The sequence below is a fragment of the Astyanax mexicanus genome, chromosome 13, assembly GCF_023375975.1.
Source record: "Astyanax mexicanus isolate ESR-SI-001 chromosome 13, AstMex3_surface, whole genome shotgun sequence".
In the NCBI taxonomy this organism is placed as follows: Eukaryota; Metazoa; Chordata; class Actinopteri; order Characiformes; family Acestrorhamphidae; genus Astyanax; species Astyanax mexicanus.
In genome coordinates this window covers 7,260,943-7,278,735 of record NC_064420.1, presented here as the reverse complement: position 1 = coordinate 7,278,735, position 17,793 = coordinate 7,260,943, and the positions used below count along the sequence as shown (strand labels likewise).

The 17,793-nt window shown below is 39.0% G+C and overlaps 1 protein-coding gene across 1 annotated transcript in view; it reads left to right on the top strand.

Moving 5' to 3' along the window:
- Nucleotides 1–17,793, top strand: part of LOC103023419 (collagen alpha-1(XXIV) chain) — a 193,438-nt gene that overhangs the window by 72,227 nt on the left and 103,418 nt on the right. Inside the window, exons 8-12 of the mRNA XM_022677290.2 lie at nucleotides 4,269–4,313; nucleotides 6,990–7,043; nucleotides 7,660–7,704; nucleotides 13,448–13,501; nucleotides 17,460–17,504. Of these exons, the coding sequence (XP_022533011.2) occupies nucleotides 4,269–4,313; nucleotides 6,990–7,043; nucleotides 7,660–7,704; nucleotides 13,448–13,501; nucleotides 17,460–17,504 (243 nt within the window). The remainder of the gene's footprint in view (nucleotides 1–4,268; nucleotides 4,314–6,989; nucleotides 7,044–7,659; nucleotides 7,705–13,447; nucleotides 13,502–17,459; nucleotides 17,505–17,793) is intronic.

The window sequence follows — 17,793 nt, the reverse complement described above, 5'->3', positions numbered from 1 at the left end:
TAAAAGTTCAATTTAAAAGCTAATAATCCTGTTTAGGCCATTTGAATGCTTAAATGATTTAAGTACTTGGTGTTGAGTAAATGGATGCCATACTCCGTCGGTAAACGTGAGGTTAAACAGCGCGATTATGGGCTGTTAGCATCTCAGCCGCTGAGCTGTTGGTCGTAAAGACCTCCTGACTCTGGACGCCCTTGAACAGGAGGAGTCCCGCAGGTCCAGCCGGGGTCAGGCGTAAATCACTCTGACCTTTGACCTGCTCTCCAGCATGGTCTTGTTGGGGCTCGGGGTAAAATCCTGAATGTTCCAAACAACAATCAGTCATTTCAGAGCACAGTCACACCTACTGGCCAACACACGCCACCACACATCATTACCATGGTGTACCTAGGTTTGGAAATGTATTTCTCTTACAAATGTCTTTTGTTTTTGCATTTTTGTCATACTTAATTTTTTAGATTTTCAAATAAAGTTTAATATCAGATAAATATAACAAATAATAATAGTTAATATTAAAACACTTTTTAAAATAACGATTTCATTTATTAAAAGAAAAAACTATCCAAACCAATCTAGCCCTTTCTGAAAAAGTGTTTGCCCCCCATAAATTAAAAGTAATTAATCACACTGTTTGGAAAGCTGAGCTCAATTTCACTTAAATAGAACCTGTCTGACAACATGAAGGAGATAAAAGATTATAGCAGCAACACATTATGAAGAAATTAAAAAACAGCTGAGAAAACAAAATCATTGATCATCTTATCAGTCTGGTAAACCTTTCCAGGAATGGCGGGCTGGACATGGACACCGAACTCAATTTCGTTTATACTGGAAACCCTGCCATGTGTCTGAATTAAAACAATTCTGTAAAGATAAGTGGACCAGAATAACTCCACAGAGATGTAAAATACTCGTTGCCAGTAAAGTTTGATTGAAGTTGTTGCCGCCAAGGGCAGCACAACCAGGTTATTATGTTTAGGGGTCAAACATTTTTCACACAGAGCTAGATTGGTTTGGATAGTTTTATTTTTCCTTTAATACTTAAAATCCTCATTTAAATAGTGCTTCTTATATTTCCTAAGGTTATCTTTGACTGATTTTAAAAGTTTGTTTGATAATCCGAAGAATGATATTCAGTATGATATTCTGGGCAGTATGACAAAACATTTATTTCATTATTAGTTAATTTCAATTTCAACTTGCTACTGCAACAAAATGAATATTTAAAATAATTTTACTAGTTTTACACATTTTATAAGAAATGTAAATAAAAATGTATAACACAAATGCAACAAAAATACATTAATACAACAACTACCACAGAACTAAAGTGCGTGTTGTTTGGTGCTGCATATAGTCTGCAAACAAACTTTTCAGACTGAAATACAGTATTAAGCAAAACAAATTCAAAATGGACTTATTTTAAGAATATGGCGATATCACAATGGTGTTTTCTTAAATTGTGTAAAAAAAATTAATTTTGCAATATTATTGTGTTTGAAACCAACAATAAGAAAGTCAGCTCAGCGTGATCCACAGACAGAGCATTTACCCCCCAGCGCAATTACCTGCATCTCAACACACCTGATTCACCTGATCAGCTCGTTAACCAGTGCTTTCACTGCAGGGCAGAAACACTCTTCTGAGAGGCCCTGTCTCAGAAGATATTTTAGATTATTTTAGGCATCTTTCACTTCTGACCAGCAGCAAAGCCAGACATTAGGTCCCAAATATATGGTGCCTACAGCAAAAGTCACTTTACTGAAACTGAAACTAAGCTATAGGCAAGAACTTTAGCAATGCTGCTAACCACAGCTAGCCCGGCTGCTAACCACAGCTAGCCCTGCTGCTAACCACAGCTAGCTCTGCTGCTAAACACAGCTAGCTCTGCTGCTGTAGGACTGTAGCCTGCACGTTTAATGTTTTAAAAAAGTTACGTGGGACGAACCTCTAGCTGCCCTGGGGTACTGAAACACTCAGTGTGTTTCACCTCAGTGTAGCACTGAGTGGCATTTATTAGCTCTAAGTACTCCTAGCCGCAGCTAGCCCTGCTGCTAACCACAGGTAGCTCTGCTGCTAACCACAGGTAGCTCTGCTGCTAACCACGGCTAGCTCTGCTGCTAACCGCCCTAAAATATTGGAAACCTAAGCTTACTATAAATAAACTGAAGTGCTTTACTTACCCAAATAAACAGTTTTCAGGAGAGAAATCTGTGGAGATTCACATCCAGCACTGGTTTGACTTTAAAAGATTTTTTTTTTTAAAATTACAGTTTTGTTTACTTCCAAGACTTGCTGAATTAAAAGGGAAACATGGGGAAACCATTATGCCTTATAACCCAATAAATTGCCAAACTGAAAGCAAAGCAATCTATTGCAATTAAATAAATAAAAAAATTGTCATAGCATAAATAAACGATCATTTTTATAAAATCTGATAAAAAGAAGAGTTTACATCAGAGTGCAACACTGCTATCTAATAGGCAAGGTTTAAACACAGTACTAAATTAACTAGTGTCTGACACCAATCTTTACATCTAAAGTAAAACTAAAAGGAAAATCAATACAGGGTTGCAAAACCAAATATCATGATGTTGTAAACTTGCTAAAGCTATGGCTTCATTACTCCACATGGTGGTGCTGTAATCAAATAAATAGGGTAAACCTGCGGTAAAGAATATTGTTGGTTAAAATCTGTTGAAATGGAAACAGATAAATCCATAATTCCTGGTATTTGTTTATTAAGGAATATTTTATCCTCTTTAGTTACACAGATGTTTTAAAGTATTGTGTATAGTAGAGAATTGTCTTGTGATATATTGAGAATTTTACAACAGTTAGTTCCGACCTCACAATCTGATTGGTTGAGAAGTGTTCTAGCCGTGATGATATTCGTGATAACATCACGGCCTTTTCACACTAAACTTGTATCACTCCGCCGACGCGTTGCTGAGTAACAGCGTATAAACACGTTACAGTTTTGAATCATCGCCTCCACCGGCACCAGCACCAGCAGCAGCAGCGTTAGCTTAGCACAGGCTTAGCGCGACTCGTCTTTTATAGAAAAAAGGGAAGGAAAATCACTCAGCTAATGCCATCTGACAGCCAGAACGATAACTTAACCAGCCAGGCTTGGCTAAGCTAAGTTAATGCTGAGCTAACCAACACCACCCAGCAAAACAAGCAGAAATGCTCAAAAAATATGCAGCTTTCACCTGAAGACGACTCCACAGAGCAGGAGAGGAGAGTATTAGCGTTATTTCACACTCCTAACGTTACCATCTTCACTTATTCCCAATTTTGCTTTCATGCTAACTTCCGTGGTGTTAGTCTGTATAATCCATACACCGTTTTGTAGTTTAGTTTTAGTTCTGTTACAGTTGTGGTGGAACTATTTTTTTTGGCGGAAGGCACAGTCCATATTAAAGCATATTCAAACTGAATTTCTTAAAGTTCTTTGATTTATTTTCTTTGTTCGTTTTGTAAAAATAAACTGTTGTATAAAAGCAATAGAACACTCGAGGCTTAATTGCATAACCACACTATCGTGGTATCATCGTTATCGCGGGCAATGTATTGTGATAATATTGTATCGGGATTCCCATCCTTACATCCTAATCTATCATGATTCACTGGTTTGATTTCTGTTGTATTACATGAATATCATGAATCATAGAGAACTAAATTTAAGGGGTTATTTTCACTGCTTCAGTTTTTTTTTATTCTCCAATCTCAAGTCACAATAAAAATGATATTTAATTGACATTTAAGGAGCTCCGTCCAGCTAATCCAGGCCAAAGCGACTCCGGGTCCAGCCCGGATCTGATGAGAATGTGGGAGAAATGCTGTGCTGCTTGTTCTTTTGACCTCTCCTCTCCCCTCTCGCTGTTGTGACTTGTCTCGGGTGCGAGCGGCTCGGTGTAGCTGTCTGACGGAGGAAAGGATTGAAAGGTTTTGACAGTTTGGAGAGAACTCTTAAAGGGTATTAGCCTTATCTGAGGGCAGGAGGCAACAAAATCCCCAAAAATGTGGTTGGACCAGGAAAGGAGCAGTGAGAGCCGGCACCAGAGGACAGAGCACTCTCTTTTTCTCACTCTCTCTCTCTCTTTCTCTCTCTTTTTCTTTTCGTTTTCCCTTCCTTCTTCTCCCTCTCTCTTCTTCCTTACAGTGGATTTAACCTCCATGAACGGTGAACCCTGCTTTCAGTTTCAGTGTTGAGAGGCACGGCTCTTTTTTTTTTTTCATTTGTTTTGGTTCTGTCTTCCCCACAGGGTCCCAAAGGCTATCCAGGTCCACCAGGTCTGCCAGGAGAACAGGTATGTCCTCCTTAACCTACCATCATGAGAAAATTGAGACACCCAATGAAAACCTGCACTTTTTAATGCATTAAACATGTGTATGTGTGGGTTTTAATGTTCATTTCAACAGTATTGAGAAATGGAGGTTAAAAGACTATACAAAAAAATCTGAGCACTAGAAAAGTAAAAAAAATTCTTGTAATGAAAAATTAGGACGCTCCACCATTTATTACTACTTAAAATATCTAAAATTATAGTAATATTCATTTTTATTCATTTTAAAAAGTTGCTTCACATTGACTTTAGGTCTTTAGATGTTGGAGGAGCCTGTCCAGAAAATAATCTACAACTAGAGAAGATTAAAAAACATCTGTCAACACAACCAGGACAAGCTGCCCTAGGATACCACAAAATGTGTAGAGAAATCGCCAACAATCCAACAATTCTAAAATAATATTTCAGTCCTACAGGTAGCTCCGCCCACAGCTGATGTAATGTTAAAGTACAGCATCTATTATCAAAAAAAGAGACCGAACCTGTTTGAGAAAACTGGCTGGTTTATATTTTTGAGTCCATTAGTTGTCAATGACATAGCGTGCACGAGTGTTACCCGTCTGTGCCCCTTTGCAGTTTAAACCACAAGGGCAGAAACTGTAGCACAATGCACAATGATCAATGCTTCAAAAATCTAAATATTTATTATTACATAAGGAGACAATAAATGTTAATATTAATCTACACAGATTTCTCTTATGAAAACTGTTTATTTGGGTGAGTAAAGCACTTAGATTTCCAGATTTTTACTAAGGCTGGGTGCAGCAGTATTATCATTTGTAGCTATCCGCTAGCGCTAGCTGCGTTTATAGCGTTTATATGCTTTATAGCACTGTACTTTAGTGGAGTGGCTTAACCGCTCCTTACAACCTGACTGATAAAATTCATACATAAGGCGCACTGAATTGTAAGGTATACTGTTGATTTAGGTGAAAATTAAAGGATATTTAGTTTTATTTTGAAAAATGTAATTTTTTAGCATATTGTCAAGAATATTGTCATCACAAAAATGCCCTGATATTGTAATATTTTTGGGCCATATCACCCACCCCTACTACTGTAGTAGTATTATTATATAACTGGCATTAAATGACTTGGGTCAGTTTAATCTGTGGCTAATCAATCAATCAATGAACCTTTATGTTGATTCGGATGTACATTGAGGGCAACCCTCATTTTCAATGTTGCCGAGCATTTACAAACACAGGGGCTGCGTCCAGAAAATTTTGCTACTCCTCCTCTCCTACTCCTCCTTTCCAACTCCTTCTCTCCTACCCCGGAAGAAGGTAGAGGAATCGAGGAGAGTCATTCGAAAATCCTTAAAAGTCTTCCAGAGTAGGATGCACTGATGTATCCTTCATTGGAAGCCTCTTGGAGGATGATTTTAAGCGGCTTCTTTCGTCTCCTACGGTATTCGGACAGGCGGCAAGATGGCGCCACGAAATCAGAGGAGAGGAGGAGGATCGGTAGGAAAAAGGAGACACTTTTGGGGGTTTCTGGACGCAGCCAGGGATTGACATGACAGGGAAAATAATAGCTAAATTTAATTCTTTTAAAATAACAGTAAATGAAATATAAAAATAGCTAAAAAAATATAAATAGAATTAGAATAAAATAGGAAAAAATTTAATTAATGATTATAATAAAGTAGGGTTTAAGACATTTGAGGTTAGACTAAAACAACAAAAATGAGTTAAAATTAGCTAAAACTAACTTTTACATAATACAATAAAAATACAAATAAATAAATGAGCTAAAAACATCAATAAAACTAAAAGCAATAATAATAATAATAAAAATAATAGTAATAATAATAAAAGAAAATCCAAATAAATTAAAAATCAATAATAAAAAACTATTAATAATAATAATAATAATAATAATAATAATAATAATAAAATAAGGAAACAAATGAAAAAAGGAAATAAAAAAACTAAGAGAAGAACTAAAATAAAAATAAAAGTTAAGAATAAATAAGATTAGAGTAAAACAGGTACAGACTGTCTGAAGGTGGTTAGATATTAATTGTTTGAAATGATTTAGTGACACCAGTGAGCTTTTAGATTTAGTTTTAGAGTGTCCTGTAGTGAATTCCAGCTCACTGGTGCTGTTCTGTAGCTAAAAGCAGATTTTCCCAGTTCACTAAAAACGTTTGGAACCTGGCAGCTGATCCAATCACTAGAGCGAGTCAGATAATTACTTGTTTTTTACATTCATCAATATAGTGATGAATTCTGGCAAATGACCGGAGAGTGTCTTAGAAAAAAAAAAGAAATCAACATAATATTCCTCTATAGAGACCCCTGTACTGTATTTACAGAAATATCTACATTTGATCTGAGTGTAAATTCCTGTAAAAACAGGAATAGAAAAAGGCTGGAATTTGATATGACGGGCCCTGCGCTCGGTCACAAACTCGCCAGCTTACCCTCAGCGACCTGGAGCTCAGCTGAAGTACAGCGGGGTGCGGCTGCTGCAGGAGTGAAGGAGGGCAGCCTGGGCCACAGCCAGAAGAGCCGGGCTGTGGGTCAGGGTGCCATCCAGAACAATAGCTGTTCTATTCCTCCACTGAGCACCTTGGCACCTTCTCAATCTCTCTCTCTCTCTCTCTCTCTCTCTCTCTCTCTCTCTCGTCCGCAGGGTTTGCCGGGATTTCCGGGCGTGGTCGGGGCGGCAGGTTACCCTGGCAGGCAGGTGCAGTGACCAACATCCACTCAAGAAAACTATAAGCCAGAATTCCAACCCTGAATGTGTAAATTCTGGGGCAGAATTCTTTCACTTTTTTATTTTATTTTAACATGTTCTAAACCTAAAGGCTTATTGTTTAATAACAATAGAAATTCATTGCAAAATGATTAACTTAACATAACTGACACTCCCATGGATGGATGGAAAATGTTAATGTGCTGCAATAAATTTACCTTAAAACAGCAGAGAACTGCATCTCTGTTACTCTAAGCTCAGACTGAAGTGCCATTACTGCACCGTGTAACTCTGGTGGAGCTGCATGATGCAGTTCAGCCACTGCAGCTTCTGTTACTCTGCATCACTTGATGATAAATATGGAAGAATAAACAGCATTAAGTCATGACCTTCCCAATGTTAAAACTCCCACTGGTCTTCTGAAACACCTGCACACACCTCTTTTAAGCTCCGCCTCTGAATGAAATCAGCTGAATGTTAAGAACCCGGCCAATGCAGGCAGTGAAATCAATTTGGTATATTTTTAGAAATGTTTTGTTTGACTGTAAACTTCCTTACTGGTTTTATCTGTCTATATTTTGATCTTGATGTCTGCTCTCTTTTTCAGGGACTGGCAGGCCCAGAGGGAAACCCAGGCCCTAAAGGTGTCAATGTAAGAATCCCCATGTTTTATAAACTTAACGTGAATTATTATTCTTATGAGTAAAAATGTATCACACAATTTAATGTAATTAATCTTGTTCAATCTTATTTTTCTTTATAACACTGAAACAAAAAAAAGTTGCTTTTCATTATTTTAAAATGTTCTGTATTTTAAATTAATATTAAGTCATCTAAACTATGATGAAAATCATATCGAATTATTTAGCAAACAAAAAAGTGTTAAACAAACCAGAATATGTTGTATATTTTAGATTATTCAAAGTAGCACCTCTTGCTTAGATAACAGTTCTGCACATCTCTGCTGGATTTTCTCAGTCAGCTTTATGAGTAGAGTAGAGTCACCTGGAATTCAGGCTTTCAGTTAACAGCTGTGCTGAACTCGTCAAGAGTTAATTACTTGAATGTCTTGTCTCTTAATGTGTTTGAGAGCATCAGTTGTAAAGTTGTAAATTGAAGAGCTCTATTTGAGTAATGTTCTAATCCATATTATGAGAAGCAAGAACTACTCAACTAAGAATGCTTAAGTATCCTTAAGTGCAGTCACAAAGACTAGACAAAAACTGTACGCTTAAACTGGCTCTCATCAGGACCACCACAGGAAAGGAAGAGCAAGAGTTCCTCTGTTGTACAGGATAAATTTACCAAAGTTACCAGCCTCAGAAACCACAAGTTAACGGCAGCCCAGATAAGAGCACTTAAATGCTTTACAGAGTATTTTGGTCTGTTTAACACTTTTAAGTTACTACATGATTTTCTATTCCCTTCAGTATTCATTTCCAAAAAAAAAATAATAATAACAATAAAAAGAGGAAAGTTGTAACACGGAGGAGGATGCAGGCCAGATGCAAACGCAAGCCGGTTTTATTAGACATTTAGAAACTAACAAAGAACAAAACACTTAGGAGAAATATAAAGGAAAGGACACTAAAACAAAACACTATGAAACAGGATAAACTAAAAGACTGAAACCAACAAGCAAAAATAACAAACAAAGAACCAAACTACATAAAGCAAACCTGGAACACAGAAGGTCTGAGGCTAAACAAAACACAGATAAACAAGATCTGGACAGAGTAACAGGACAAAGTCAAACAAAAAGCACGACAGAGAACAAAGGAGCACATGGGGTATTTATACACAGGCACACACTAGGGACACCTGTGGAGGTAATGATGGGGCGGAGTTACAAATGAGACAGGAGGGGTTACAGATGACAGGGCGGGGCTAAGGCGGAGACAGGACCAAAACAAAAACAGAGCCATGTGAAGCACATGAATGACATGAGGAGGTAAACGAATCAAAAGTGTGAAAAGTGTGAAAAGGGGATCTGAGAAATTTTCTATTTGAAAAGCTTTTATTTTAGTGAAAATGAACAAAAATTTAAAATGAACAACAGATATCACACTACTACCTATTCTTTTCACAATACTGATAATCCTGAGCAGCAAATTAAAGTCACACAACTAAAGTCCAGTCTGGATCAGATCAAACCATTACTTTTCCCTCTGATATCACATCCAGTCTTTTTATATTAATCTGTTACTGATCCCAATTATTACGCCGTCATTATTACTCAAAACATTACATCATATCTAAATATAACTACAGTGAGTAACAGAACAGCATCACACCCTTCATCAAACCCTTTCTTATACAAAAAGTCCGTATCCAGCTGTTCATAATGCAGTCATGCTCTGATTGGTTAAATGGATTATTCTGACCTCTCAGAACATTTTAATCAGACTGATCACAGTGACAAACCTTCTTCATCTCCTTCTCAAAGACCTTTAAGCATCACCAGCGTTTCCAGCTTCTGGCACACTGCCACCTGAAAGGAATGCAGAAAGACAGGCGGACAGAGAGAAGGGTTGAAAAAAGAGAGCAAAAGAGAGGGAGAGAGAGAGAGAGAGCTGTTAATCTGGTTTTCATTTAACTTTTTTCCATCTTTGAGTGATTGTACATGTGATTCCACTTAACAAGAGAGCAGAACGTGACATAACTGACCGTCTCTCTCTCTCTCTCTCTCTCTCTCTCTCTCTCTCTCTCTCTTTCGCTCTATTAATTCATGTTGTCAGCTAAGTTATGGCCCTGGTTTGTCTTTGCTTTTTACAGAAGTATTAAAAGAACACAATAAAGACATCACAGAAAAGAATAGGCCAAAACTGATGAAGTAAATCATGCAGTCGATTAATCATTTACAGTCTAGACCAGGGGTCGGCAATTAAGTTTGGCCGCGGGCCAGATTTTTTCCAAGCCATTACATGGCCGGCCACAAGCACTTGGGTTTGGGGGGGGGGGGGGTTGAGGGGGGTTTGGGGGGGGATTGGCGGGCGCGGTGGCGGGAGCGGTGGCGGGAGCGGTGACGGGAGCGGTGGCGGGAGGGCGCTCTTAAAATGACAAGCAGACATTCAAGTGGGCTGATGTGGGTGAAATCTGTGGACTGACCATTGGGGGCGCTATTAATGATATACCTGTTTGTTAAATAAAAAAAAACAAACGAATAAAAAAAAAATAACAGAATAAAGAAGCTAGCAGTTATCTAACAGCCCGTGGCTCTATCAAAAAATCTTTAATAAATTTTTCTGTTTTGGAAAATTAAGTTTCTAAATAAAGAGCATTTTTGAGACGGACAGTCCGATTTTTTTTTTCATTATAGTTCAACCTCACGGGCCAAGTGTTTCTTGCTTGCGGGCCGCATCTGGCCCGCGGGCCGCCTATTGCCGACCTATGGTCTAGACATAAAGAGTTCTGTATAGTACTGAAACGTTGTTCTATATAGCACTGAAAAGGGGGTACTATACAGTAGTACTACAATAGGTTTTATATTGTACTTAAAAGGGTTTGTCTATAGTACTGAAAATAGTTCTATATATTACTGAAAATAGTTCTTTATAGTACTATAGTAAAGGGTTCTTTGACTCATATCAGTACTGGATTACTTTTTGGTGATATTCGGAATATTTTAGGAAAAAAATCCTTATATATAAAGGTTGATTTAACCCAGCAAAGAACTATCACCACCCACCCCCTCTTTTCCTCCCTTTCAGCTTTACTTATCAGAGGGGGTCCAGCCCTCAGTGTTCCCTAACCATTACGTCCTCCTCTCACCTTATCTGTGGTATTATACTTAATAATGTTCTGCATAGAACCTTTTTTTCTATTTACCGTATTTTACAGACTATAAGAAAAACTGTATTATAAGGCGCACTGGTTTATTTAATTATAAGGTGTATTTTAAGTGACAAGAGTAACAAACAAGAGTGTTGGCATTTTTACCCTGGGGGGAAGTTGGGAGAAGCGCCAGCTTCCTGAAAGCTGTTTATTTGGGGAGGTAAAGCGCTTCAGTTTCCAATATTTCCAACAGCATGGTTAGCAGCACTGCTAGCCGCAGATAGCTATGCTTAATGCTAGTAAACGCATTTTTTCCCACATAGCTTGTTCAACACTGTAAACACGCAGGCTACAGTCCAAAGTACTCACCTCTGAACAGCGAAAGAGCTAACGTTAGGGTTAGCGGTTAATGCTAATACTGCTCCAGCCTTAGTGCTGGAGAAACCTCACTGAAACTCATGTATAATGCCGGCTTTACTGCTCTTTACAACCTGACTGGTAGAATTCATACATAAGTCGCACAGGATTAAAAGGTGCACTGACTATTTTGGGGGAAATCGAAGGATTTTAAGTGAGCCTTATAGTTTTAAAAATATGGTAAACTTTGCTGAATTCTTCACATAACACCCAAGTTTAGTATTAAACAAAAATATATAATCAATATATAAAAACATGTTCCCAGAGACTTTAAATATTTAAGAGTAACTGCAGGCGTCTAAAGCGCTGCCACTATGAGCGGGAGGTCGCCGGTTCGAACCCCAGCTCATGCAGCTTTGCCATCAAGCTGCTGGCGTTAGAGGGAGCAAAATTGGCCCTGCTCCCTCCGGGTGGGTAGATGGCGCTCTTTCCCCACATCACTCCTATGGTGATGTCTGCAGCACAGGGCGTCTGTGAGCTGATGTACCGGAGCCGAGCCGCTGTGCTTTCCTCCAAGCGCGCTGTGATGCTGCTCGGCAATGCTGCATCGGCAGCAGCTCGAAAAGAAGCGGTGGCTGACTTCACATGTATCGGAGGAAGCATGTGTTAGTCTTCACCCTCCTGGTGTGTTGAGGCATCACTAGTGATAGGGGGAGTCCTAATGAATGGGTTGGGTAATTGGCTGTGTAAATTGGGGAGAAAATTGGAAAAATTAGAAATACAATTATAAAAAAAAAAAAAAGAGTAACTGCAGGCAGCATTTTCACAGAATTACAGAATTATTGGTTAGCGTTCTCCTCAAAACCAGATCATGATGTACTGTGTATCGCTACTAGAGGTTCAACGGAATATACATCTCATAAATTGGATCATGTCACAGATTTTGAGTCATGAATTAAATTTGGAATGTAATCTGCATTTTTTGGTGTTATTCTCTGACTGAAAAACAACAGCTATAAGTAGGGATGTCCCTGATCTGATTGTGTGAACAGAAATTGGGGCCAAAAATGTTTTTATTTTTTATTTTTTGGTAAAAGTTTGAAATCAGTGATCTATCATATTTCTCACACACTTGTGCACACACACACACAAACTCATGCGCACACAAACACAACCACCGCTGATGAGATGTTTCCCCTTGTTAAAAGAACAATATGTAGCTAGACTAGCATTTATTTTCTCAGTTAAACTCAGTAACTCAGCGCATTACAATATTCTAGTTTAAAAAGTGTTCAAACTATCCTGAGATATTATAATACAGTAAAAAGTCTGCCAGACCGAAGTAATACTTCACTATAATTTGTGTCCCTTTTCAACATACTGATAACTACCAGCATTTAAAATAAATAAAATCTTTTAGTTAGGCTTTTAATTATGACTATTCACAGAATATTGTGGTAATTATTACAACACATTTTTTTAGGTGACTGACACCACTAATATAAATCTAATTAAATTATATCAATGTAACGTGGATTCTTATGCTTATTTACATTAAAATATTCATTATTAAAAGCCTAAGGAAATGTTGAAGGACACACAGTTTACACATGTCTTAACTGTTTGATGTTTGATATATGCGCTTGTGATTTTATTTTTTTTTGTTTTTGTTTTAAATAAATAAAAAATGCCACAAAATGCTAGCACAGTATAAGACTACACAAATAATTGTGATATAATTCATTGTTTTGTTAATTTTAATAATTTTTAATAGTTAAAAATGAAAAAAAAAAATCTTATTGGACGACTTGGATGTTTTTTTTTTTTGTATTTTTTTTTTTTTTTCAGATTGGATCTCAAAATCAAATGACTAATTTGGGGGCAGTAAAATGTAATTGGGACATCTCTAACAATAAGTACTTAAAGGTCCAAACTGCATTCAGAATCAGCTGACATTCCTGCTCACAAAACACATAGTGCATCCAACAAGAACAAAAGCCTGGTTTGACTTGTATTGTAGTTCTGTTCGCTACAATTAATACATTGTAGTTCGCAGAAACTCTGCTGAAGAGCTGCTGTGAATCTGTTGTAAAATGTGCTTCATATTAACACTAGTAAACACATTTCCAAACAGTGCTGCTGTATGGTAATAGTAAGATACTTACAGTTGTTATATTTGCCTGTATGAACATATGAACATTTGCTCTAATTCAACACTAACTGCTTTCTGTCTCTGTGTTTCTCTGTCTCGTCACGGTGGACAGGGTTTTATCGGACCTCCAGGTGTAGCAGGACCACCGGGTCTGGAGGGAGAAAGAGTAAGTCCCCCGTCTTGTCTGTGTGCTGTGCGTCTGTGCGGGACTGTGCTAGTGTGCTGGGAGGTGCCGGGTTTGATTGGCAGGTGAAATTGCTCCAATCATGGTGCAACATCGCAGTGTACTTTACCTATAATTACGTTTGGTCCAGAGGAACCCGATTGGCTGCAGAGACGCTGCCGATACAATACAGTGTTTCGAAATTGGCTGAGGTTGAAAGCTTTAGATAAACAAGTGATGCTGTTTGGGTTTCAGACTCTGCAGTTGTTTTTAAGAAGGCTAAGCATCTTCAGATGTTCAGGGTTCTGATTCTGCATTAGCTGCTCTCAGATGACTGGTAAGAATGTACTGGTATCAGCTGTAGGTGGTTGGGATACAGTCAGACAAGAATGCTTCTTGTGTCTATTTTGTTGTTATCAGTCTATTATCAGACTCTAGTACTGTACTCTCTTCATAATAATAGAACATTTAAAGAGTAAACAGCCAAGTGTTACAGCGGAGTGTTACCTGTAGAGATAGAAAGTGGGTGGAGTGTTACCTGTAGAGATAAAAAAGGGGGCGGAGAGTTATCTGAAAGGAAAGAAAGTGGGCAGAGTGTTACCTGTAGAGATAGAAAAGTGGGCGGAGAGTTACCTGTAGAGATAGAAAGTGGGTGTAGAATTACCTGTAGAGATAGAAAGTGGATGGAGAGTTACCTGTAGAGATAGAAAGTGGATGGAGAGTTACCTGTAGAGATAGAAAGTGGTTGGAGTTACCTGTAGAGATAGAAAGTGGACCGAGTGTTACCTGTAGAAATAGAAAGTGGACAGAGTAGAGATGGAAACAGGTGGACCTGTAGAGATAGGAAGTGGGCGGAGAGTTACCTGTAGAGATGGAAAGTGGGTGGAGTGTTACCTGTAGTGATAGAAAGTGGGCGGAGAGTTAACTGTAGAGATAGAAAGTGGACAGAGTAGAGATGGAAAGTGGTGGACCTGTAGAGATAGGAAGTGTGCGGAGAGTTACCTGTAGAGATAGAAAGTAGACGGAGTGTTACCTGTAGAGATAAAAAAGTGGTTGGAGAGTTACATGTAAAGACAGAAAGTGGGTGGAGAGTTACCTGTAGAGATAGAAAGTGGGCGGAGTGTTACCTGTAGAGATAGAAAGTGGGCGGAGTGTTACCTGCAGAGATAGAAAGTGGACGGAGTGTTACCTGTAGAGATAAAGTGGTTGGAGAGTTACATTTAAAGACAGAAAGTGGGCGGAGAGTTACCTATAGGAAATAGAAAGTGGGCGGAGAGTTACCTGTAGAGATAGAAAGTGGGGGAAGAGTTACCTGTACAGATAGAAAGTGGGCGGAGTGTTACCTGTAGAGATAAAAAAGTGGTTGGAGAGTTACCTGTAGAGATAGAAAGTGGGCGGAAAGTTACCTGTAGGGATAGAAAGTAGGGAAGAGTTAACTGTAGAGATAGAAAGTGGGCGGAGTGTTGCCTGTAGAGATAGAAAGTGGGCGGAGTGTTACCTGTAGAGATAGAAAGTGGGCGGAGTGTTACCTGTAGAGATAAAGTGGGTGGAGAGTAACCTGTAGAGACAGAAAGTGGGCGGAGAGTTACCTGTACAGATAGAAAGTGGGCGGAGAGTTACCTGTACAGATAGAAAGTGGGCGGAGAGTCACCTGTACAGATAGAAAGTGGGCGGAGAGTTACCTGTACAGATAGAAAGTGGGGGAAGAGTTACCTGTAGAGATAGAAAGTGGGCGGAGAGTCACCTGTACAGATAGAAAGTGGGCGGAGAGTTACCTGTACAGATAGAAAGTGGGCGGAGAGTCACCTGTACAGATAGAAAGTGGGCGGAGAGTTACCTGTACAGATAGAAAGTGGGGGAAGAGTTACCTGTAGAGATAGAAAATAATAATAATAAAATAATAATGAAACTATGATTTATCATGCCGCCCTATTCAGAACCAGTAGCTAAATTTGATGATTCTGAATTTCAGCTCATAAAGGCATGTAGAAACAGTATTATCTGATATTATGGTCTGTCTGAAATGTTTAGATCCTCAGAGAGTCGAGGGTTTTGTTAACAGTACCGGTTCTGCAGCCTGTCTGATAAAGACGGAACTGTCAGATCTGTTCCGAATTAGGATTTAGGAAAAGCCTCTGCAGAGGGGTTGTTTGGATTGGTTGCAATCTTGGTTTTGTTACTATAAGTTTCTCCCCCGTTTGAAGGTCTCAAACAAAACAATACAGAAATGAAAGCCATCTTTGGCATTTCAAACTGATTTCACTCATAAAAATGTGCATAAAAGACGCTACCAAGTGTTCTGTGAGTGATTCCAAGGAGATATACTGTTTATAGAAGAACCATATTTGCAGGAAAGATCCTTTCAATTGGAACAGTTTGTATCTCCTCTTCATGGAACCAAAAGTAGTTCTGGTTACACTTCACAACAAGGGAACATTAATAAATAGTAAAAAAAAATTACCTTCGGAAATTGCTCAAAAACAACCCACATGTTTGGGGTGATTCACGGATAAGAACTGAAAATGACAACTGCACACTCTCGCCGCTTTTAGACTCTTTGGCTCGTTTTCCACGCTACAACTGCACACTCTCGCCGCTTTTACACTCTTTGGCCTGTTTTCCTGCGCTACAACTGTACACTCTCGCCGCTTTTAGACTCTTTGGCTCGTTTTCCACGCTACAACTACACAGTCTTGCCGCTTTTAGACTCTTTGGCTCTTTTTCCACGCTACAACTGCACACTCTCGCCGCTTTTACACTCTTTGGCCTGTTTTCCTGCGCTACAACTGTACACTCTCGCCGCTTTTACACTCTTTGGCCTGTTTTCCACGCTACAACTGTACACTCTCGCCGCTTTTAGACTCTTTGGCTTGTTTTCCACGCTACAATTGCACACTCTCGCCGCTTTTAGACTCTTTGGCTTGTTTTCCGTGCTACAACTGCACGCTCTCGCTGCTTGTTGTCTCTTATGCTTGTTTTACGTGCTACAACTGCACACTCTCGCTGCTTTTAGACTCTTTGGCCCATTTTTCTGCGCTACAACTGCACACTCTTGCTGCTTTTAGACTCTTTGGCTCGTTTTCCGCACTACAAATGTACACTCTCGCCACTTATCGACTCTCTGGCTCGTTTTCCGCACTACAACTGTACACTCTCGCCGCATTTAGAATCTTTGGCTTGTTTTCCGCGCTACAACTGCACACACTCAACGCTTTTAGACTCTTTGGCTCGTTTTCCGCACTACAACTGTACACTCTCGCCGCTTTTAGACCACATCACACCCACCCAGTTTAAAATGATTATTCTGCACGCTTGGTGCAATTACTCATTCTCACCAGAGAGGGCCCTCAATCTCTCAAATCCCAAAACCTATGGACATCAGCTTTAAATTTAGTAATGTTTAATAATGTCTTAACTAGTTTAAATTAATCATTAGCTGAAGCATTAGTTAAGCATTTAACATTTAACATTTATTACTGTTTATTACTGATTATTATGACTCTTCTATGGCTTTACTCATCAATCGCTTTATAGCATCTTCATTTTCCAGAGTAAATGTTAACACTTTACAGTTAGCTTCTTAAAAAACTCTCTAATTACTCTGAAAGCTTGAGAGCTGTTGTTTATTGATTGTTTTTCTCCGCAGGTCCATCTGGAGAGCGTTTAAAATACTTGAGTTTTATTGCGGCAGTTTACTGTGTGCTGTGCAGGCATGTTTAATCACACGCAGACACGAGGATGCTGAACCAGAACCCTCTCTCACTTTGAAGTGCTGTTATCTTTAATTCTTATTAAAATCCCCAAGAGACGAGAAACAGCGGGGGAACAGAGATCATTGTTCCTCATAATGAGTTTAGTTATTAAAAACAGTAAAGTCTCACGTTTTATCGCTTTGATTTGCTCAATTGATGTCCTTTCAGTCGACTCATCTTCTCTCTGTGTTCTTGGATCTGTTTTGCAGGGGATTCCAGGACCTGTGGGGAAGAAGGGTCCCAAAGGGAGACAGGTAACATGTCTTACTGTACCTACAGCACAGCGCTGTGCCGGATCAGTCTCCTGTCATTAACAGAGGTGTGAGTTTTAAAGAGTGAGTCATTTAGCAGTGAGTGAAAGGCAGGGTGAGGTCGCCTGCAGGAGACTCAATAGACAACAATACTGTTACCTGTAAAGAGAAGGGGAGAGGTGAGTTACCTGTGGAGAAAGAAGGGAAGGGGAAAGTAGGGATTAGGAAGAGAAAGAAAGTGGGGGGGGGGTGGACATTATGATCTTGGTCCTGATGTACTGAACTATTGTCC